The sequence below is a fragment of the Anopheles funestus genome, chromosome 2RL (assembly GCF_943734845.2).
Source record: "Anopheles funestus chromosome 2RL, idAnoFuneDA-416_04, whole genome shotgun sequence".
In the NCBI taxonomy this organism is placed as follows: Eukaryota; Metazoa; Arthropoda; class Insecta; order Diptera; family Culicidae; genus Anopheles; species Anopheles funestus.
In genome coordinates, this window is record NC_064598.1 from 27,766,601 (window position 1) to 27,791,699 (window position 25,099).

The 25,099-nt window shown below is 43.9% G+C and overlaps 2 protein-coding genes across 2 annotated transcripts in view; one reads left to right on the plus strand and one right to left on the minus strand.

Moving 5' to 3' along the window:
- Positions 1-25,099, plus strand: part of LOC125765298 (BTB/POZ domain-containing protein 6-B) — a 356,684-nt gene that overhangs the window by 276,421 nt on the left and 55,164 nt on the right. The window lies entirely within an intron of this gene.
- Positions 20,923-25,099, minus strand: part of LOC125765322 (protein pellino) — a 37,098-nt gene continuing 32,921 nt past the window's right edge. The window contains exons 5-8 of the mRNA XM_049430335.1: positions 23,567-23,854; positions 23,330-23,483; positions 23,054-23,231; positions 20,923-22,958 (exon numbers count right to left, since the gene is read on the minus strand). Coding sequence (XP_049286292.1) covers positions 22,832-22,958; positions 23,054-23,231; positions 23,330-23,483; positions 23,567-23,854 — 747 coding nt within the window. The 3' untranslated portion in view covers positions 20,923-22,831. The remainder of the gene's footprint in view (positions 22,959-23,053; positions 23,232-23,329; positions 23,484-23,566; positions 23,855-25,099) is intronic.

Below are 25,099 nucleotides of genomic sequence, written 5' to 3' on the forward strand. Positions count from 1 at the left end.
AAAGGACGGAACTTAAAACAACAGACGGAAGAAACGTCGTGCACGGGGAAAAGGGAAGCAGTGAAACTGGTTTTTCCTTTCACACAAAAAGAAAACATGAAGTAAAATTTATTGTACTGCTTCAAACCGAAAAGAAAACCCCGGTGTACGCATTGAACACACATCACAAGTGGTAGAGTGGTTAGGAGGACAGCAACCAGCAACGAAAATGAAGCTTTTACGTGAGCGTCTTTCCCGCTGCACTAAGGACCACCCCAACAGGATCAATTATGTGGCTGTGCATCTTCTTAACGAAATGTGTGCTGATCCATATGCAGGTGCACTTTTCCCACTGTTGCACTGTTGCACTAGTTTGATGTAAGAATGGTGGCTCTTTCCCTTTGTTGTGCCCCCGCCGGGATCTAATTCGTTTACGAAAACTGGGCTCTCCCGTGCCCATTTTCATGTTGGTTTTGCACCACGGCAAGAGTAAAGGGAAGCACACAGACATAGGAAGAGCTCGAAGAAAGAACGTCACAACTAGTTTGAGGCATGTAAGGTAATGCATTTAACCGTGAAAGCGTAACCCCAGGGCTGCCAACACAACTACTACTACTACTACTGCGGGCTGTTTAATGTGCCCACAGGCAGCAACCATGATTCTTCCGGTTTTCCCCCATTTTTGTTTGAGGGGGTTTGACGGCGTAAGTGAAGCCAGCGAATCTATTAACACAACCGAATTTGCTAGCCAAACCATCGAGCCAAGCTGAAGGATATGTTCCAACCTCGAATGTCCAACCAACTGCCGGGGGTTTTCGGTATCATCGTAGACGGTCGTTCTTTTTCATTAGTGTTTAGTGTTCACAGACCTACCCTAGGAACGACTGCCTTGAACGGCCGAAAGCACCAGGCCGGGTTAATAGTGCCTCCGGTTTATAGAGTCGAGCGGTTGTAGGAAATAGGCCATATTCCCACGCTTCCAGTCAGCTCCAGCCAGCCTTTCCACTGTGACAAAACCGATGGGCCAACGCACCACACTATCATCGTGTTTCTGGAGATTGAAAGCTTACATTATTGGCGACAACTGGTTTCATTCTTCTCCAAAAAAGGCACACTTTGTGCATGCGGCACGTGTTTTCCCAGACACTGGCACCACATAGTTCGTAGCAATCAGGTTGGAACTTACTGCTTGCCTTCGTTCTTACCTTCGTAGTTTAAGTGGTTAGTTAGTTAGGATACTAGTTTGCTTGTTTCCTATTAGGATTGCTCATTTTCGTCTAATATTACCTTCATCTCATGCGAATGCTATTGCTGAATGGTATATTTCCTCAGAGGGCATTTTTGCAAAAGTATGTACAAAAGCCATTTATCATGTTTATCATTAATAGATGAGACTTTTTTGGTGCCGCTCGACAACGATTATAAAAATAATATCACCGAAAACTGCAGTAAAAATTACAAAAATGAGAATCAAGAAGTGACCTCGTAAATGGTGATAAAAATTCTAACATGTTTGTGTTGAGTGGAATTTTCGCCCAGTCCTGACCAGCAATTGATATACTCTAACAAGAAATACAAATCAACATGGTTTTTTCACTTTGTCATGTTTGATCGTTAGTAAGGCAGAAGAAGAAAGCATGCTACAGACGTGTGTCTGTCTGTGGCTTTGTCCAGATAGAACGCTCCTGTTGGTTAATTCTGGCAATTTCCTGTCCATCGCTTGCTGGTTATTGACAATAGAAAACTTATAAAATATAATATTTTGCCTTAGAAAAGCAACTAATAACAAAATTTTCTTTGAAGTATTTTAATCTCAAGGCATTTCTTCCTTGTATTTTGCTTATCACGTGTATGGTTATAAAAAAACATTAAAAAAAATAATATGTAAATCAACAAATCAATACGTAAGTAAACAAATTCAACTAACGACAATAATATATCAAGACAAAAAGAGTAAAATCAGATAAACAAATAAATACCAATCATACGATAGACGATCTAATGTCGTTTTGAGCAATATACAACGTGAAGGAACATACTGTGCAAAATTTGAACAAACAAATCCATCCATGTCAATACACACCTCACGCAGTATAATTTACGATGTAAGCTCGATTGCAGTTACGGGATTAATATGCTTCCCAAGCAAAATGTAGCACCGCCATTCATCGAATCAAATTGGGAGGAAAAGTCGACGGTACGGTTTCTAACATTTCCAAGGGATAAGTCTTATTTGCATGTTTAGTGTCACTCCCGTGGGAACGATGATGGCTGAGGGTAATTTGGGTGCACGGTTAAATCTTCTTTCGAGGGCCACATTCGGGTTTTCAAGTGGTAGCTTTTATCACTCTCTTTTCAACGTCACCTGCGCACCGGCCCGGTTGCGAAGGGAAAGGTTTTTCATCTCCCAGGAGAGCGGATGCCTCATCCCCATGATATGCTTCATTCAACCCGTCATCCTCATACCGGGCCGGGGAGGGGGGGGATCATCACCCTATCCAGCATACGCTTTTCATAGGCCAGCACTGATAGGCCAATTCAAATGGGCTAAAGGAAACAGAAAAACGCAACCGAAAAAAAAACACGAAAGCTGTACAGACTTAGATGCTCATGAGCTTGATTATCATACTTGCCGAAAGCATGGATAAACGAAGCACAAACTTATATTTGTATGCAAACAAGTTTCATTCCTTTTTAGAATCCACTTTTTGGCCTTTTTTCTTCTTCTTTTTCTTCTTCTTTTTAATCTTTTGTAAAGGAAACGTTCCTAGCACACAGAGATACAAACACACACACACGCGCGCGCGCGCGAAAGATCTCTTCAGTGTCGGTATATTCGTCCACGTTCGAACCTGGCTGAATTACCCCATTAGGGTGGCAATCAGGGGACACCAAAGCGATGGAGACTTCGCAAACGAGCATTTCTTTTTTTCCGCCCCGACACACAGCCACCTATTCAAGTGCAAACAGCACCAACAACCAAAAGAAGAACTCCTTCCACCATCCTTTTTTCCCTATCGCGTACCATAAGGTCATCCACATCTCTGTATTCTGGCTACAGCGTATATGTATGTAAATTTTTTGGCCAACATTTCCAAGGGATTTACGGCCAAAAATTCTTTTACCGGTGTGCGCATGAAATGGTCCAACTTTCAGCGAATTCATCTTCCGTTCTGTTCGTGTTTTTTTCTTCTTGTTTTTTGGTTTGTGTCGACAAGAAGATGGCTTCGTTCGATGTAATGGGCCCATCTTTATCGTGCCCGGTTCTTCTTGTGCTTGTATCTTTGGTTGGTTTCAGATTGTGAGTCGCCTCAAAATAAGCGACACTCATTACCGCCTGTATGGCATGACCTACATTGCGTACGGTGGGGAAGTTTTGCTTGCCAATCTGGATGGAACAACCGAAGCCAATGGGAAGTGGTAAAGAAAAGCATTACCTTTTGCTATGCTACCCCAATTCCAATGGATGAAGGTTCCGTGGCGCTCAAACAAACGATACCCATCACTAGCCATTTAAACCTTCTGCTTTACGGGTTGATCGATATGTGCAGTATCCCAAAGTTTGGTTGTAAATAATTATATAAAATAAAGTTAATCTTTTGCATAAATTTATCAAGAGCTGATGAGGATAGACCATTCAAAGAAATGTTTGCAAAAAAATATAATTTAAATATTCATAATAATATATTAAATATGTTGCTCACACAACACTACTTAGTAAACAGTAAAATATTTGAACTACTTAAGGAAATAATGCAATAAACAAGAAATGAAATAAGTACTGCCACCGTCGTTCAACCCAAGCAGCGTTCTCAATTATCGTCAAGCATCATTGAAACCCGAGCCTTCGTTTTGTCAATTTCTTACACACTGACTAGTTCTACCTACCACAATCATGCAGGTGTCAACCCGTGAGCACCCGCACAAATGGCGTTCGGCAAAAAGGTAGCGCAAAGAGTGCCAGCTGATGTATGTTAAACCATTCACCTGCCAAGTATGGCTGCCTTCGCGTTTCTCACATTCATTCTTCCAACGAAACAGATCCGTGTACAGACAGCGCACTGGGAAAAGCGCGTTTGCTTGCGTATTCCATTTGATGTGCAAATTTTACCACCATCAACGTTTGCCAGTTTGCGTTTGTGTTTTGGGTTTTGTGAAATTTTACCTTTGCCTACACTGGCCTACACAATTCATCGAAACAGCTCCACAAAAGAGTGTCCCGCACGGTAAGCGTAATTCACATCTGCCCGATGGTGAGCTGGTGGTTTTTTGCTGTAAGCATACAAAAGGTGATGTAACAACAACAACAAAAAACACATCCTTCAAAATGTCAACATGCATAGGAAATGTTATCACACCCGATAAGTTTTCCCTTTGGAACGGATACCTTGAATGGGGACGATACAGATCCGAGAAGCCTTCATGTTTTTGGAAGAAACGAATATCTTCCTAACCTGATTGACATCTTGACCGGGTTTTGTGGGTAGAAATTATTTTGATCATTTCCTCCCGGTGCCGGTCCAATTACAACTGTTCAAAGATCATCAGGAAAAGATCCGATCAACCATTCAAAGCTTTTTCCTTGTCAAGGTTTTATTTCATGTGGGTGAATAGTAAGAACAGTGGAAATACCGAAAGTGCAACTGCTTCAATAACATGAAACATACATGTTATGAAACGGCTATTTACTGCACAAATAAACGAAACAGATAAAATATGATATGGACTGACGAACGCCAAATTGACTGACGAACGAAATACCAAATTTTATATTTTTAAATACAGATCAAACGGGGTTGCTTTATTTCCTATCTCACTATGGGTTTTTTGTCGTACCTCTGGTATACAATTCTGTTGAACAGGCTATTAGTTCGTTAGTAATACTTTATTACTTTTCCCAAGAAAATGTACCAAACGTTCAATATTGCGTTCAATATTCATTTCATGCAAATTTATTTTATGTCAATCATTTTATTTTCAGGAAGATGATGAACGTTATTTGAGTGTCGATACAAAAACCATTAATATTTCACACAGCATTTTTTTTATTTACATGAAGTCAGAAATTGTTTTCAATAAATACAGCATAATACTATATTTCGTCTGACTTAAAACTACAATTTTATGTCTACCTGGGTAATCTGAAATCGACGAAGAGATGAAGCGCACCCGACCTAAAACACTAAGCCCCTCCACCAAAATCACTAGGCGCCTCCATCAGAAACCATTAGGCGTCTTCACCAGAAAACACAAGGCGCCTCCACCAGAAAACACCAGGCCCCTCCACCCGAAACACTTGCCGTTTCCATCAGAATACACTAGGCACCTTCACCAGAAACCACTAAGCACATCCACCTGAAAATACCGAGCGCCTTTACCAGAAACACTAAGCGTCTCCATCAGAAACCACTAGGCGTCTCCACCAGAAAACTCTCGACACCTCCAGTAGAAAACACCAAACCCCCTCTCCATCAGTAACACTAGACGCCTCCATTAGAAACTACTAAGCGTCTCCACCAGAAAACACTAGGCGCCTCCACCAGAAAATACCGGGCGCCTCCACCATAAAACACCAGGCGTCTCCACCAGTTAATGGGATCTATGATACCTTAAGTTAGAAAGCTAAAATTTTTAGCCTGGATCTTTCAAAACATCGAGCAGAATCGAGCGGGAAATTGTTGACTGGTAATATCATCATGCAAGGATTCCTCAAGGACATAGCCTAAAATAATTAAACTTATGTAATTTCATTGTTGTTTTAAATCTTAATTTAATCAATATTCACCCGAATCAACTTTCGGAAAATATGGCCTAACCTGTTTCAGACATGCTTAAAAAAAATGCCTTGTTTTGACATTTGTCGAGCAGCTGACCAAAACTATCATTAGAAAAAATTTCTAATCAGAAATGCACAGGCTAATTTTGCTGGCCGGTTTGTATGGAAAGCTTGCAGCAAATAAGCCGCCAAACGTCAAAGTCCATATAAAAAAAAACTAGTGGAAGGTATCATAGACCCCAATATCAGGCGCCTCCACCAGCAAACACCAGACGCCTTCATAGTTTACCATCTGGTCCAACAATCTAACCTAACAAGCATGGCTGCTAAAGCAAAGCAACATTCATCGATGCAACCGATGTGGTAACGCACAGCTGCATCATAGCACCATGCACTTAAAGATCAGACACCACCTCAATCCAATTCACCCTTAGCGAGAGAGAGAGAAAGCTAAAGAAAGAGAAGCAAAGAGAGCATGCTGCTCGTGTGACCCAGTACCGTTATACATTTAATATCATCAATTTACATTCGATCACTCTCGGCGTCCGTATACTGCCAAACCAACTCACCGTACCACGTGGATCGTATGTACCGGTGTGGATAGAACGAAGGATTTAATTAATTGCGATTTGATGTTTGTTGTTTGCTCACCAATTACCTTCATTGAAAGGAGTCGTCAAACAACGTCGGCTGGAGGATGGTTTTGGCCGTGCCGAAACCGCACGAGACATGGCTGAGAACGATGCTAGCAGCTCAGCCTTATCAGCAGTGCTCAGGACGACATGCATGGCGGAATCCCGTAACATCCCACCAATCAATTCAGTGCGTTACATTAAAGATTTTACCCCGTTTGGCAGGCGCTTTCTGTCGGCTCAATGGCTTTAAACGGCATACGCCATACATACAGCTAGTGGCCATCTTGAAGACGCTAACAACCGAAGCAAAGAGTAGACAAAAAAACCCACGCACACATTTTATAATGTTCTCCTTACTAACGCTATCCTTCAGTTCCGATCTCTAGCAAATGGTGTTTCGGGAAAGCGGTTTTCGGAAAGGACGAAGATTCTCCTAGGTTCGTGTTTATGTATCCAATTAAATTGTTAACATCTCGACACAAACGCAAAACCATCGTCTGCTGCAGTCCAACGAAACACTTCGGGCAAGGTACGGCAAGACTGTCGCTCGATTGATGGATCCGCTTTGCATATTCGGTTCAACGAGAAAGATAATCAGAAACGAACGTACACAAGCACCGGTTTAAAATGGATAGAGAGAAAGAGAGAGAGAGAGGGATTGATGTATCTTAAACCAAGATGCGCTTATGCTGCTATTAGTGGTTTAAACAGTGGAAACAGCGAAACAGTGAAGCAGCACGAAAGGTGCGAAGAAGCTCATCTTTAATCAAAGACCAACATCATCGACAGTAGCCGGCCGCATCAGCAACAGCATTGCTCATGTTGGAATTAATTTTAGCCAATTGAAATTATGTGAATTCTGCACACCTGGCACCTAAACTTTCAAACTCCGACTGCGGAGGAGAATGATGCCGGAAGGAAGGAAATCATGCAACCGAGGATGAAGATTAAAGCACAATTTTACTCGCTTCAGTAACGGAAGGGGACATGCCAGAGGAGTGTAGATAGATCGACCAGTCGATGTATTTCTACCAGCCCCGAGCATGGGATCTTCACCGGGATGATGTGCATGTTTAATCGTATCATCCATCGAAAACGAGACGCGAGTTTAAGCATGATGACATGCAAGTGGTACATCGAAACGGACTTGCAGTCCGTGCACCACCACACTTTTGCATTGCATTAATTAATAATTCATTAGAAATGATCACAAACGGTGCATATGGTACGCAAAATAAGCATTACATGAATAATTAAAAATAGTTTCTGTTTAGCTATAATGGTGTAATAATGAATAGTAAAATTTTCTAATATAAAATCATTTCTCAAACGTCAGCAATGAAATCATCTCAGCTGTAGAGGAACTTAAAAAAACCTTTTTTACCTTTTTTTTATAAAATAATTCATTACGTTTTCGCTTTAAAGAGATAAATTAATCTCTACCGATCAAAAACCACTCATCAACCTGGGAAGCTTAAGGGAGCACCAGAAAAGACGAATCCGCTTCGGAGGGCATTATAAAATAGCAACGCTACCTGGAAACCAATGACACTTGACTTAAACCATTTTCAAAGCCATGCCATGCTGCACTGATGGGGATGGAGTCAATCTACCTGCAAATTACAAGTTCAATGGAATCGAATTACACGTGCACGTTATGCCAGCTGACATCGTCGGACGGCTAGCCACCTGGGGTCGTCTTGTACCGGTTTGCCGTACGAGAGCAGACAGAATGCTGACTGCAGCTGGGCCGTTTTTTTTCTATGCAAAAGTTCGTTAGCTTTTGATGATGTGATAATATCACATGGCACGTCTGATGGAAGTGCTAGCCCAATAAGCTTCGTCAGCGTATGGACCGTTGTGTGTTTGCACCGGCACATGCTTCCGGTCTCACGATTCTGGTTCCGTTTACACGGAGCCCGCCCCACCCACAAAACCGGGACATGCGTTCCGTATCTTATTAGCAAAGACGATTACATTTCAATAGGGATTGATCTTTTGTGGACCACCACACACACACGTAAATCACCATCGACGCAGGACTGACCTCAAACAATGCTCCGCAGTCACTGAACCGGTGGCCGGAAATTGTTCAGCATAGTGTGCAACACTCGGCACCTGGCCGGGGCCCGTGCCGACTGATGTGTGTAATCGTTTCTGCTCGATTTAATGCAATGCAGAGCACGGTAGCGGAATCGATACGCATTTATCTCGGTGCACTTTCTTCTTCTGCACGGCTGATGACCCATGAATCATCACCACCTGGTTGATTATTTGTCAACCAATGAATGGGTTGCACGCATCCAAAACATTATCAAAGCGAACCCGATCGTTCGTGCATGATGTGATGGAAATGGGAATTATGTTACATTCGTTAACCATTGTTGTAGAAGGTTATGTTCTGGCACAATAAGTGCGGTGACGTTGGTGGACAATTAAAGGCTTTTAAATGGCAGCAACTTTCACTTAAAGGTACTCTAAAATGTCAACTATTTTCACTTGAAAGGAGCAGCCAAACGCGTTTTTCTGTTGAGTGGAATTGATTTTAGCAGGCTCCACACGACAGTACGGGGTATCAAATCCCATCCGGACTATCCAGCTACGTGGTAAAAATAAATCTTGAAACAACCAAATTGTTCTTGAAAATAGAAAAAAAACAGCCTTAACCAACACACGAAAGTCTGGTATAATCTTCAATATCCTTTCCGATAAGCCTTCCGATGATACAGAAAGTATCATCTTCGATATCCTTCCGATAAGTCCGTCAGTCCGTCTGTCCGTCAGTCCGTCAGTCCGTCAGTCCGTCAGTCCGTCAGTGCGTCAATCCATCAGTCCGTCAGTCCGTCAGTCCGTCAGTCCGTCAGTCCGTCAGTCCGTCAGTCCGTCAGTCCGTCAGTCCGTCAGTCCGTCAGTCCGTCAGTCCGTCAGTCCGTCAGTCCGTCTGTCCGTCTGTCCGTCAGTCCGTCTGTCCGTCAGTCCGTCTGTCCGTCAGTCCGTCAGTCCGTCAGTCCGTCAGTCCGTCTGTCCGTCAGTCCGTCAGTCCGTCAGTCCGTCAGTCCGTCTGTCCGTCTGTCCGTCAGTCCGTCAGTCCGTCAGTCCGTCAGCCCGTCTGTCCGTCAGTCCGTCAGTCCGTCAGTCCGTCAGTCCGTCAGTCCGTCAGTCCGTCAGTCCGTCTGTCCGTCTGTCCGTCAGTCCGTCAGTCCGTCAGTCCGTCAGTCCGTCAGTCCGTCAGTCCGTCAGTCCGTCTATCCGTCAGTCCGTCAGTCCGTCAGTCCGTCTGTCCGTCAGTCCGTCAGTCAGTCAGTCCGTCAGTCCGTCAGTCCGTCTGTCCGTCAGTCCGTCAGTCCGTCAGTCCGTCAGTCCGTCAATCCATCAGTCCGTCAGGCCGTCAGTCCGTCAGTCCGTCAGTCCGTCAGTCCGTCAGTCCGTCAGTCCGTCAGTCCGTCAGTCCGTCAGTCCGTCAGTCCGTCAGTCCGTCAGTCCGTCAGTCCGTCAGTCCGTCAGTCCGTCTGTCCGCCAATCCATCAGTCCGTCAGTCCGTCAGTCCGTCAATCCGTCAGTCCGTCAGTCCGTCAGTCCGTCAGTCCGTCAGTCCGTCTGTCCGTCAATCCATCAGTCCGTCAGTCCGTCAGTCCGTCAGTCCGTCAGTCCATCAGTCCGTCAGTCCGTCAGTCCGTCAGTCCGTCTGTCCGTCAGTCCGTCAGTCCGTCAGTCCGTCAGTCCGTCAGTCCGTCAGTCCGTCTGTCCGCCAATCCATCAGTCCGTCAGTCCGTCAGTCCGTCAATCCGTCAGTCCGTCAGTCCGTCAGTCCGTCAGTCCGTCTGTCCGTCAATCCATCAGTCCGTCAGTCCGTCAGTCCGTCAGTCCGTCAGTCCATCAGTCCGTCAGTCCGTCAGTCCGTCAGTCCGTCTGTCCGTCTGTCCGTCAGTCCGTCAGTCCGTCAGTCCGTCAGTCCGTCAGTCCGTCTGTCCGTCTGTCCGTCAGTCCGTCAGTCCGTCAGTCCGTCAGTCCGTCTGTCCGTCAGTCCGTCAGTCCGTCTGTCCGTCAGTCCGTCAGTCCGTCAGTCCGTCAGTCCGTCAGTCCGTCAGTCCGTCAGTCCGTCAGTCCGTCAGTCCGTCAGTCCGTCAGTCCGTCAGTCCGTCAGTCCGTCAGTCCGTCTGTCCGTCAGTCCGTCAGTCCGTCTGTCCGTCTGTCCGTCAGTCCGTCAGTCCGTCAGTCCGTCTGTCCGTCTGTCCGTCAGTCCGTCAGTCCGTCAGTCCGTCAGTCCGTCAGTCCGTCAGTCCGTCAGTCCGTCTGTCCGTCAGTCCGTCAGTCCGTCAGTCCGTCAGTCCGTCAGTCCGTCAGTCCGTCAGTCCGTCAGTCCATCAGTCCGTCAGTCCGTCTGTCCGTCAATCCATCAGTCCGTCAGTCCATCAGTCCGTCAGTCCGTCAGTCCGTCAGTCCGTCAGTCCGTCAGTCCGTCAGTCCGTCAGTCCGTCAGTCCGTCAGTCCGTCAGTCCGTTAGTCCGTCAGTCCGTCTGTCCGTCAGTCCGTCAGTCCGTCAGTCCGTCAGTCCGTCAGTCCGTCTGTCCGTCAGTCCGTCAGTCCGTCAGTCCGTCAGTCCGTCAGTCCATCAGTCCGTCAGTCCGTCAGTCCGTCAGTCCATCAGTCCGTCAGTCCGTCAGTCCATCAGTCCGTCAGTCCGTCAGTCCGTCAGTCCGTCAGTCCGTCAGTCCGTCAGTCCGTCAGTCCGTCAGTCCGTCAGTCCGTCAGTCCGTCAGTCCGTCAGTCCGTCAGTCCGTCAGTCCGTCAGTCCGTCAGTCCGTCAGTCCGTCAGTCCGTCTGTCCGTCTGTCCGTCTGTCCGTCTGTCCGTCAGTCCGTCAGTCCGTCAGTCCGTCAGACCGTCAGTCCGTCAGTCCGTCAATCCGTCAGTCCGTCAGTCCGTCAGTCCGTCAGTCCGTCAGTCCGTCAGTCCGTCAGTCCGTCAGTCCGTCAGTCCGTCAGTCCGTCAGTCCGTCAGTCCGTCAGTCCGTCAGTCCGTCAGTCCGTCAGTCCGTCAGTCCGTCAGTCCGTCAGTCCGTCAGTCCGTCAGTCCGTCAGTCCGTCAGTCCGTCAGTCCGTCAGTCCGTCTGTCCGTCAATCCATCAGTCCGTCAGTCCGTCAGTCCGTCAGTCCGTCAGTCCGTCAGTCCGTCAGTCCGTCAGTCCGTCAGTCCGTCAGTCCGTCAGTCCGTCAGTCCATCAGTCCATCAGTCCGTCAGTCCGTCAGTCCATAGGTCCGTCAGTCCATCAGTCCGTCAGTCCGTCAGTCCGTCTGTCCGTCAATCCGTCAGTCCGTCAGTCCGTCAGTCCGTCAGTCCGTCAGTCCGTCAGTCCGTCAGTCCGTCAGTCCGTCAGTCCGTCAATCCGTCAGTCCGTCAGTCCGTCAGTCCGTCTGTCCGTCTGTCCGTCAGTCCGTCAGTCCGTTAGTCCGTCAGTCCGTCAGTCCGTCAGTCCGTCAGTCCGTCTTTCCGTCAGTCCGTCAGTCCGTCAGTCCGTCAGTCCGTCAGTCCGTCAGTCCGTCAGTCCGTCAGTCCGTCAGTCCGTCAGTCCGTCTGTCCGTCAGTCCGTCAGTCCGTCAGTCCGTCAGTCCGTCAGTCCGTCAATCCGTCAGTAAGCCAGTCTGTCAGATCGTCAGTCCACAATAGTAAAACACAGTAAACATAGTAAATTAAACACAAGTAAAAAGAAAACTATTTGCTATATTCGACTCTGTAAAAGAATTCAGCAATATTTTTGTTACTTCTTAGATAGATAATCATTAAATGATGTACATGAAGAAAATTAAAAGACTTAACCTCTACACTGAACCTATAACACTGACATCTGATCAACCGCCTTGAAAGCTCCAACTGCAACCGAATTTGAACCACAACCCTCACCTATCTAAACTAACCAACCAAAACGAACACAGTTCGTGTGACAATTGCATCCATCGAAAGAATTCGCATTTTGTTTCCTTCCAACCAACCAAACCCGTTGCATACACTTAAGATTATTTAAATTACACCAACCTCCTAACCACTTATGCGCTCAATCATGGATAGCCGGAGACCCATCGTGATGGACATGTTTTACCATTACCATCGCAAATAACCACATTCGCTGGGTTTTTTTTCTATCGCAGAGTGATTGAGAAGTTAGGACGAAATGGTGTAGCAACAAAAAAAACAAAAAGCTAACACCACCTTGGTCAACCGAAGGACGGTGGAAATTCAACTAAAAGCTAAAGAACGAACGAACAGCAACGTAACAACGCAAAGAAAGTAACAAATGAAGCGCAAAACCGGCAAAGCAAAACAACGGGCAAACACACTCGCTTGCGGGAATGAAAACGTTCCAAACACCACCGGTGGCTACCACCAAAGTTCCCGTACGGCAGCGCGCAACACAGAATCTCTATTCCGCTTTTCACTTTTCGCTCCAATAATCCCGTGAATCGAGACAATTTTCCACTTTATTGTCATTGCTCGTTTAACTACCGAAAATTTGCATGTAATTTTTGAAATTGTTTCTCTTTACGGTCAACAAACCAAACGGTTGGGGTGACTGGTTGGTAATCAGACGAAACACTTGGTGGAGTAACGTCGCTCCCCCCTTCCGTTCTTCATCGGTTTATCTGCAGAAGTAGGAAAAAAACACCGGAATGCTACATTCTTCATCTTCACCAATACGGATTAGAGAAAGAAGGAGAGAGAGAGAGAAGGGGAGCGACCACCAACAGGATGACGAAGGACGCAAACGATCTCTGCCTCAACACCGAAGGAACGTAGACCAACACACAAAGCTTGGTAGACTCTGGTAGCGGTAAGTACCATTACGATTAGCCTGAACCGTTTACCGTAAAAACGCTAGTCAAATAAGCAGGAATCTGTTTAGGGCGGTACCAACGATACATGGCAGGACGTATCGTTGAGGAAAATTAAGGCAAACCGTTCGCTTCCATTCACAGCTGGAATGAACCTCGGCAGCGAACATTTGAGCGATCCCCCGGTGCACATTCAAATTCATATGCCCAAAATACTCAAGTACCAACAGCAGCAAAAAAAAACGCCCTCCGCCCCACGGACAGACTCCACGTCAAAAATGCACACGGTTACACATTCACGGATGGAAATTATCGTCACAGCCGGGACACGCTTACGGGCCACACAGCCACACAGGGTCGAAGCAGGAAGGACAGTAAAGTTTTCGCTTACCAATTACCATACACCCTCGGCATTCGCGGCATTCCCGCCCTACCAACAGCCCAGTGACGGCCCATAACGCTGAAACGAACTGACAAAAATGATATCCCATATCGCTCGCAAAGTTTTTCCCTCTAAACCAAGCTTCTTTTTCCCTCTAATTCCCTTCCTACCGGAGGTCCGTGAAATCATCTGTATGGTAAGGATCTATTGTCCGCAATTGGGAATGAACGCGTGAAAGGTGAATAAAGCCAAGTACGCGTTGGGGGGAGGGAGGGAAGGGACACAAGAAGGCAGATGAAAAACTCCAAAACTTTTCCATCCCCCTCGCCGAAACGAAACTTTTTTTGATGGCAACGATTGTAACCGGATGTATTCCTCGTGTGGCATTCCTGCTCCTTCTTTTTTTTTCTCTCCTCATTTCGGAGAAACTGTTACTCGCACTTAAGGACAATGGACAGGGGCATAAAATAAGCATTTCACCTTTTTTTTACCAAGAGGTCGCCCATTATGAGGAGCTTTTATTATTTTTTTCATGTTCGCCTGCTGTTGCATAAATGTGGCCGGAACTGGATGAAAGTGTCGCGCTCGGTTGGTCACCTTATGTTGGTCTGCCACACGCTTCGAGCTCGCCAATTACCGAGTGCAGCAATGAGCGGATGCAGTTTTAGTTTCAGGTTTTTTTTTCGGGGTTGACGATCGTAGTTTCACTTTAACTACTTAAAGGGAGCAAATGCCGAACATGGCGCTGTGATGTAAGCTCCATCTCGCAGATGTGATTTTAATTGTACCGTTCGCACAAGAAATCGTTGTAACTGACAAAGTTTGCAATCCCGCATTATACGGTAACTGCTTTTTTTTTTGATCGCAAAGCTTAATGTGCTTTGAATGTGTAATTAAATGTGTAATTTTCGTGTTTCATTTAACTATTGTTAAACAATTAGTGTAACGGAAAACATGAATATCAACGTTGAACTCTGTCTGACAGCTTCTGTCTATTAATGCATATAAAAAGTACAAATTGTTTAAATCTCTTAATTATTACTGAAATACACCATACAAATGCAGGATGTTCGTGCTGCTCCTTTGTGGATCCTAGAGCTTTTTCTAACCGTTAAAAAGGTGATCTTTTTTAAATCATGTCAACGATCGGCATTGTTCTGCGCTAGGGAAAATTTTACTTACATTTCCACCAAGCGAACGCGAGTTATAAAACACGACTTGTGAGCCATTTTCGATACGATTTCTCACAATTTGTCTTTGGGGGTTTTCCACAGAATTTTGCTTCAAGTTTGGTTCAAGTTTTTCTCAGGTTTTCCCACCTTTTTCTGATGGCGCATGGTGCAATTTCATTTGAAGGAAATTTGAAGGATTTTTTGAAGGAAAACTTTAACAGCATATTTTAAAAATTCCAACTTATTTGCTTAAATTTTGTGCTATAAAATCATTGAAATTTTAAAATCCTATTATTTGAGAATCATCGTAGCTTAACGCCCTGTAATATTTAAAAAGATGACCTTTCGTTCATTGTTGGTCAATGTAGCAATTTTCTTACGAATTTCTCACAGTTTTCATGTTTTCAATTTTGCGTGAATTTGTAGCTTTTTTCCATGGATTGTTACACTTTTTTATGGAGAGAATTTATTGCTTTCGTTTTTTCAATGCATCGAACAAGCAAACGAACAAGAGAATTTCCTTTGGTTTTTATCGCAGTTTTTGTTGAGCTTTTTCCTCAGGTTTGGTTTGGGAGCAATTTTTACTTGGACGACTAAAATTGAGTAAAAGCTACAAAGAATTATAATATTCTATCTACAAAAGTTTAAAATATTGAATGAAAATTGACTAACAATTCACCAAGCAAGAATATTCACCATTCGTAATCAAACCTCCCTTACATGAAATTGGAAGCAGAACAGCAAAGTTACACGTTAATTTCCTTGCGTTCTATTTATTACTACCGAATAATTCAAATACTTTTCAGCTGGTTCACATAATTTTTGTCACATTTCACAACGTCTAAAAAAATATATTACAGATGCGTACCGGCGTTCCGAATAAACACTCACTTACCAACTTGTAATTTAATTCCAAATGAACGGATGTGAGCAAAAGTAGAAGAAGAGGGAAAAAAACTCACCCCAGATCACCCAGCATCCAAACTTAGTTACGCCCGAAGCGTCGACGAATCTCCCCATTACGACGACCGCGTAACAAGTCAAGCAATTTAAAACCATTTCAAAGCGCACACCTTGCACTTTGAATAACGCGGGTGGTTTTATACGGCGTTATTTGTTTCTTGTTTGTTTTTTGGTGGGAAAGGTTTCATTTTAAAATTTTGCCTGACCTGACTTTACCTGAAGAACGTGTGAAGCTGCTAAAATGAGCGCGAAAAGACACAGAGCTGTCCTGTTTCCAATCCACCTCCGTTCTTTTTAACCGAATGAAACCGGAAGGACAATAGCATGTATGGGTGTGAAATGGATATGGCCATGGGGCAATAATAAAGAAGGCAAAACAAAAAAAAGAGCATCGTTAAGCACCGAATATAGCAGCCGAAGTTTAAAAATTTGCGACAACATTCGCTTAACAGACAGAAAGGAACGGTGAAAATTGTTCCTGCCCTATGGTGGGGATTGGGACCGTGCCGGAAACGCGAAAATGGTGTAAAGAGCAACAAAAAAATTCATGTAAAGTCACACAAACCCGAGGTTAACGGTTAAGGACACATTTCTTCCCACCAACCAAATGGTCGAGGATCGCTAGAAAAAATACCCCAAAAAAACACTCTTCGGTGGATGGAACCGTTTTGCGGCAATTGCGGATATTGGACACCCGTATCTGCCGAGTGGGAGACGGTTAAAGAGACACACAAGGTGAGGAGCACACAGCTAACATTTATGAAGAAAAATGGTACCGAAGAAACTAACAGCTGCTACCGGCTGCCGTATCTCACACGATGATACATTCGCACACGGTGAGAAATGGGTTTCGCACCGGAATGTCCTCCAGTTTTTGGGGGTGCAATGCAGCCACCAGACAGGCTTACCAGGCTTACCTTACTACGTATTACATATTGCTTCTGCCTTCCATTCCATGAGCGGGTCCCTATCCTTCGTACGCTTCAAAACTGTTCAAAACTTAAGAGGCTGTTACCGCCAAAACATCAAATGGCTTTCCGTTTCGCTCTTCCAACTAGCTGGCTTGTTCTTGCAGGGCCCGGTTCGAGTCTCCAGCAAACCTGTGCGGTTGCCTTTCGTTTGATCCTGGCCCATCCTGGCGCTTTACCCCATTTCTTCGGTGGAAAATGTGCTGACAGCTAATCGTCAATACCGTTCGGAATATGGCGGCACGGAATGCCCCATCGTTGAGTGGTTTGGTTGGCTATTACAAAACTTTTCCCTCCAGTAACTGAGCATATGTCCCACAGTCAGGGGTGCCCCGTTGTGAAGGATACTCTCGCTTCAATTGGAACAAAATTCACAGTGGAGTATAGATTTGAAACCATTTGTATAAAATGTTTGTTTCCACCACTATCTTCGTTGTTGTATATATCGTTGAAGATCATAAAAAAATTATTTTAAATATTTAAAAAAACTAGGTTTGACACCTCTGTCCCACTCGTTGGGTAGGTACGTTGGCATCAACTTTAGACGACTATGGACAATCACCTTCCCTATTCCCCTTCTTCCCTTTCTCCCCTTTTCATCCAACGTGTCAGTCGTCCGGATCTTCCGCACAAAGAAGCACCCGAAGAAGCTTAAGCTTCTGTTTTGCATCGTCATCACATTCCTATTTTCATGTCGCACTAGAACTCTTTGCGACTCATCCCCTTCTTTTCTTTTCTTTTTCTTTTTTGCTCCGGTCAGTTCTCGCTTCCGCTCGTTTTGCAAACACACTTTTACCGCCTAATAGCTGTTGGAGAATATTGCAAAAGTTATTTTTAATTATTTTAAACTCAACAACTTGCCGACAAAATGCGCCATCCATGGCGCGGCACGGTTCCGGTGACGGTGTGACAAATTTCACACCCCTGCCTAAAGGTGATGAAAGCGGCAATGCGGAGGGCGGGGGTGAGTTTTTTAGTGGAATGGGGTGTGTATTTCATACTTTTGTAAGAATAATTTTTAACAACTATTTCCTCGAGACAACCCGCACGCAAGCCCCATATCCTTGCTTCCCGTTCTTGTCATGCTTCACATTCTTCAAGCGTTACGGCAGTTACATATCCATCCGGAAAGGGCCAAAGGGAAAACAATTTTATTCCCTTTCATCCCTAACACCAAACGCGGGGACGGAAGAAAGCGTAAAGTCGGGCCTTCAAGTCGTAAAGTCCACCGTACACGTAGGGGTGGAAAAGCGAAACTTTGCTAATCGAAAGTTCTGTCAATAATTGTTGGCTCGTGGATCGGAAAAGCGAAAGGGAACAATAGAGAACGAGCTTACAATTTCAAACGTATGGCGTCTTCGGGTGTAGCATATCTTGTTTGCTGCTGATGGAAGGTTTTATTGCATTTTCTTGGGTGCATTTTCCCCCCCACCCTGTTATCGATGCAAACTCCGATCGGTATCAACTTTTCCAATATGCATGTTTACATAATTACAACGTTCGTTCGTACAAAGTTCGTTTCTTTTGATATTACCGCTGGTAAATGAAAGTTTAGTTGCACCTTCGTAAAGTGATATTATAAAGCAAACTAAGCAACAGTAAGAACAAAAAAATTATATACCATTTAAAGCTTCACGAAACACAATATTGTTCTACATTGCGCTTAATGGGTGGAACGTTCGCGGGTGAAATAATATCCTCTCCTTATGGCAAACGACACCGGCTATATAGCGCAACGTACAATGCTGTGCGACGGTGCAATGTTGTCATGAACAAATGATCGTTTTTATTAAATTTTAATGGAAACACAAGATACACAAAAACCTGCACCATCTCCAAACCATTGCGTCATCCGTCTTGGGCGGTATAAATCGCACAAAACGAACAACCGGTACCGGTGTGCAAGTGCGCTAGAGCATGGGTATGATGTAAAGTTACCGAAACGACTAGCAGAAGTGTTTTCTCTGGAGGACTTTATGCGATAAGTGTTGGGTAATAATTGAACAAATCTGCTACAGAACGGAGATCTGTTAAGGAGTTAGAAACCATTCACCTAAATAATAGAGTTTTCAATGGTCAGCACCGACAATAACATTGATATTGAGATAAGCGCAAGTCTTTCGATAGTCTGAGGATACTTCGTCACTCAAAACACCGGTCGCCGATGATTGAAGTTGGGAGTATACAAAACCTACATGGTTCCAACATTCACTGATCTATCTCTAATTGTCTAAAACTCATGAAACCCTCTTGGCCACGTCCGCGGGGAAGATGCTCAGAAGGATTTTAAGCCCGTATGTGCAGAAGGACAATGGAGGATCCGCTCTAATCATAAGCCGTATCACTTGTACGATAAACATACTATCGTTCAGCGACTGAGACACGCCAAGCTCCGATGGACTAATCATGTCTTTAGAATGACACCGCACAAGGCTGTAAAGTCCTTTTAGATCGTCCCCCAAAACAGAGCAGGACGGCAAATGCGATGAGCCATTATGACACCAATTTTAAATAAGACCAATTCATTTCTGTGGAAAATACATAGTTCCCACGATCATGACCGTCGTCGATCGGAAATAAATAAATTGGAGCAGGTAAAAACAAAGAAGACAATCGATCAGCCAACAAGAACTAGGACAAACAAAAGACTTCAATATTCGATAACTGGGCGCTGACCTAAAAATAACCAATTCGAGTGCTGTTCCGCTCCTTCCGTGGAGTGAAAGAAATTCAAATCGCTCCTTTTTTGTCGTAACTTTTACCCATCACTACTGTAGAGTAAAACAATACTGTAACTAATTTTGAGCTCTTGCTTTATGAAAGTTGAACAATCTTTACTTCTGTTACCCAACTAACATTTCAGTCCACCCTAATAATGAGAATAGCAACGAGAAATTATACATTTTTGTTCCGTTTTCCTTTTTTTTTGCACCGGGCAATTCTTCCTTTTTGTACATTGCATCCTAAGAAACACGACTACCGGAGCAGCATAACCAAAACGAATGAAACCTTCCGCTCCGAGTTTGCTTTCCCCACAAAATCCATCCCATATCTATGCTTAATGTTCGCGCGAATTCGTTCGTCTCCTTACTACAGCAAACACGGTTGCTTTTACGGAGAGGAATCTTCACCTTTCTACGCGATGCGCGCAGGAACAGGCACCATCGAATCGCATCGAATGAAAAATGCATGCAAACGACAAAACGAATGTACATCCACACACCCAGCGCTGCATTCTGCAAAACGCGCATCAGCGAACGAAAGTTGCGCTCGACCAAACACAAACGCTGGAAACGCACGAAGGTACGCATGTACAAACCAGAACAGAGGCAGCATTATGGTAGAGAGCGGAAAAGCCAACGATCGTTTTCCGGTGACAAACCCGTACTTCTACCACTGCTTTACAGCTTTACTTCCGAAGCGGATATGGCGCGCGCGCCGATATGGTATGATGGTGGCTACATCGTTGGATGGGAGGGAGTTTAATAAATTAAAAATTATTGCCATCCCTGATGACTAGCGAAAGATCAAGACGTTGTTTGCGATGCGTTTGCTACTCCTGCTTCTTCTACCGGATACAATCCCAGCGACGTTACGCTGTATCTTGCTTCCACACCATGCCCTTATACACACCATTGCTTTACCTTTCCCATCACTAAAACCATTAAATTGGTTTGAAAAATGAGTTTCCCCACAAGACAGATCAGCGATTTTTCAACAAAACCTTCAACTATTCCCGAGCGTTCGCCCGGAGGCTGGATACTTGGGCAAGGTGTACGTTCCGAAACTTTTCCGATTCTTCCCATCAGATCGGTACAGCGAGGAGGGTCCGATGTTCCTTCCTGATTGCATGACACGATGACAACTGTATTTTTTTTTTGGTTCTCTCCCCTACCCGGCGGGTGTCACAGTGACAAACAACGGACGGAAAGCAATTAAAATGTTTGCCACTGTCTTCCCGACGAAAAAAGGGCTAAAAGATATTAATGTGGAGAAATATTAAGGCATGCCGCGAATTGGGACATCTAATTAAAACCGCTATCATCAAACTCATTAGCTAAAGAATCTTGTGTAAAAGGAATAGAGTGAGGCTACTTTGAACTCAAATAATAAAACGAAATCATCAGGAGTAAAGGAATCAATATTACCTGTGTGCAGTGCTCGAACAAGCACATTATTCTTATCCATTCAAAATTTCGGCACAACATAATAGAAAACACATTTGCTTATTGTTTCACGACGCGCACATCACACATGCTTACATTATCTAATTATTTTATGCAATTGTCTTATCAATACTTTATGTACACGTTTCGCTGCGAACGAAGTTTCACCCTTTTACATGTTTTGACGCATCAAAAAGGGGGCCCAGGGGGGAGGGGGGGATTTTTGTTCATATGTTTGTTGCGTAACTGCACACCCCGCTTGATTTCGTAGTGTGACCCCGTCGACGAGAAATAGAAGCAATCTTATCGGGCGTTTACAGAACCGTGAACGAACGGAATTCACCTAAATGTTCTATAATGTTAAACACACATCTTGCGCGTATCTTTCATATTGCCGGTGCTTTGTGTTCATCATTCGATTGATTTTGTTTTGCTTTTTTTTTGTTTTGTTTTCTGTTTTTCATTGTTACATCGTCAGCGTGTGGATCTTTCTCTTTTTTTTGTTTTGTTTTTTAACCCCCACACGTTTCATTTCCGGTGACAGTAAAAACATGGCTCGTTTAGCATTATTTACCTCAACACAACCAATTCAATTCACTAGTAATTTGATTCGAAATTGAGAACAAATGTAATAGACGAAATCACAAAACCTACAGTTAGCTTCTTTTTTTTCTAATTTAACAATTCGAGAAAAAATTGAAAAATGCATTCGCACGTATGTTTCTCCTTGTTTTTTTTAAACATATAAATTGCAATCGAACAAAGGCCTAGAGTAGCGAAACACATTCAGTTCATTTATGTTTAGAAATAAATTTTACTTCTTAACCATATGCAAGAGCATTTTGTTGTAAATTAACACTAACCTTAAGGTCGAACTAAACAAACAAAATGATGAAGTCGTTACATCCACAGGATCAACGATAGGCGACGTTCCCTTCAATTGCTCAATGGTGTGGATGCATTAGGCAAAGTTCGGTTTTCGTTTCCATTTCATAACGTACCAAGTTTGCTTTTGATCCAGAATAATTGTAAAGGAAGGCAATAGAGAGAGAGTGAATTCAATGTATTCCTAAGACAAGCTGGTACACTTCAAACACGATGCATCGTAATAAACCCGAAACGTGCTAAAGTTCGTTATAAATTCATCAGTTTTCAGGAAACTACAGCGTAAACACAATCTTTCCACATAACTTAAGCATAAATGGGATACATTAAAACCACGGTCGAATACATTGGTGCTAATTTCAGCTGCTATGGAACGCACTAAACAAAGGACCTTCAATGTGCACGGGGGTAACCGGAACAAATCGAGTGCCGTTGTAGAAATTGGAAGGCCTCGTTCAGCTCTCTGTTTCCAAATTCGTCGTAATGAAAATATCTAACCAGCATCGGTCGATCAATCTTGTAGCGAATAATAATTATGTTTGGTTTGCATTACTGATTGTTTAGCCGGCCGCCAGCCAACGCTTACACATCATTGCCTAGCGTGCTTTTTCCAACCTACGCCGACGCTAGAATTTCATTCGACATTCTATTGAAAGATAAAATACATTAACACATCAATAAACTAAAATACAAAACAGATTATTTTAACGCACTACATATAGTTGAAAAAAAAACAGTTGATACTAAATAGTGACAGCCGGGGAAAAATGCCGCCAGCGATGAACTTCGATTCAGCGTGCTTAGAAAATGTTCCGAAATAAAACTACCTATACACCAACAGATGGCGCTAATCTTAAACTCAATGCGAACACTTTCATCCCCCGTACACTAGGTGGCGCTTTTGTTTTGAATCATTTTTAAGCGTTTCCATCACGCATTACAAGCGCTGTTTTCCAGCTAGCTCGGCATTACGGGAGTCCGGAAAAACAGTCGGCCGAGTGCCAAACGTGACGTGACATGCGGGGGGGAGACCGATGATGACCATGGTTGCAGATGTGTAGAATGAGATGATGGCGAAATTAATCTAAATTATCCTGGAAAATCAGCTTTATGTAACCGGGAGATCCTACAAGCGGGGTCGCACAGAACGGGCAAACCGACTGAAAACCGTTGGTACCGTGAGGTATATCGACATTTGCCCAGTATCTAGAACAAGTATGGAAATGAACAATACATTAGTGTACTATTTACATATTATTGTTGCGGAGTAAAGTTCTCCATCCGGATGGTAAGATAATTACTTGACCGTTTTTTCCGTCGCCATATGACCGCACGGGTTGAATGCGTACGTTGGTGGACCTGAATCAACGTAAAATGCGGGCTCGACACCCATACAGAGTGTCACCACCGGTCCCACCTCCAGACACATCGGACACCGTCGTGCGTTTGTGTTTTTATCCTGACCCCAACCATGCTGACCTATCGTATCAACGAAGCGTAAGAAGAAAAAAAACACACGACATTAGAGAAATGTACAATACATTTTACAAAGAATATTTATATCGCGACATACTCACCCTGTACATGGCCACAGTTCAGATATACGTAAGGCTGATTGACGTGATCACCCAATGACACTTTTCTAGGAATAACTAACGTGTTTAGGCCCACCGGACACTGTGGCCGGCCAGCATTGATTTCATCTACTAACTTTTCCAGGTCCTTCTTTGTCTGTGAAGGAAACAAAATGAAGAGAGTAAAATATTAATCGATTTTGTTCTCCGTAACTTTGCTTCTCAAAATCCGCCACTTACCGGTGAATGCCGCAAACCTTCGGCCGAACGCCACAGAAGCGTCGCGCCGCAGAGATCGATCAGGGTGCCATCCTGCAGCACATTCGTCTCGTCGTAAATCTGCTGTCCCTTCTGTTGTGCCGATCGGCATTCTCGCAAGCTAAAGACATCACCTCCAACGGACGTTTCCCGCCACTGTCCGCAATCTGCATTGCCGCCACAAAAGTCACCCTTTGGATGCATTATCAGTACGCCGTTTGTAGTGAGGCCATCGATTTCTACATTATCCTGCCATTTAGTGGCTTTCTCCTAAAAGACAACAAGAAAACAGGATAGTTAATAAAACATAAGTTAACTAAGTAAAATAGTAAATCATAAATAATAATAACATGTATAAAATAGTTAATACTCTTAATGTAAAGAAGCACTAATTCGTAACAAATGTATATAAGATTATAAAAATTAAATTATGTTGAGAACCCCAAACTAAATATAACAGATAAAAACTAAATTGGACAAAGAAAAAGGGCCTTAAAAGTAAAACATGTTATTGCGCAGCATCAAAACTTCCATTCTTGTAAGATGCCGTTGCGGTTGCACATGATTTCCTTTCCCATTTTAACGTATGGAACGATCGGGCACAGCGTAGTACGGCCGCGTAATAGTACGTGATCGAAGAGGCGCACATCCGCATCACCGTTCCGTGCTTGGAAGGCGTGAAGTAAAGCAGAATGGTACGAGACACGATAATCCTACAGGTACCACCAACAAATAAAACACACGCGTCTACAACAACCGAGCGCATTACTCCTACCAGCAGCACACACGCAACCATACCTAAAAGGTATGGCAAAGATGATAAAGAGAAGCCAGAACGCAGGTTCGTACTACGCATTACGATACATATGGGATGGTGACAAAGACACGAATAATTTGGAACGAATGTATTCTTAATTGTTGCAGCATAATTTAGCTAACTTATCACTCGTTTATCTTTACTTTTAAGTTGGTAATACAATTGGCAAGCAGTGCAGTTTAGTTTTGAATAGCTTAAAATTGTTTATGTTATATTCAGGGCTTTGCCATTATTTTGAAACTTTCCATTAGACTACTTTTGTTATCAATTGGTTTGTTCAAGTGTGTGGCTTGTGAAGCGTAACGTTATAAAATTGTAACGTTATAAGGAATTGTGGCAAGTTTAAAACGTATATTAACGTAAATCATGCAGCCAGAAGAGTTTCAGTCAGAAACCAAAGTCCGAATTTAGCGACGACATCATAGAAGAGGTGTTTTAATTGTGTGAAAAGGTATTGCAAAGTGCTCATCAAATGTGGACTTGGGCGCGGAAAAACTTGGAGATGTCCCCAAGATGAACGTCAGTGAGAATCACAACATCAAGAACAAGATGTTATTGATCAGCTTAATACAAAGATTCTTGTACTACCCTACAATGCCGAAGTTTCGGTCGAAAGATTGTTGGACGACTGTGTAAGCGGAAGCAGTGATGACAATTTTCGCAACCGGAAATTACAGCCAACATCAGTTATTACTTCA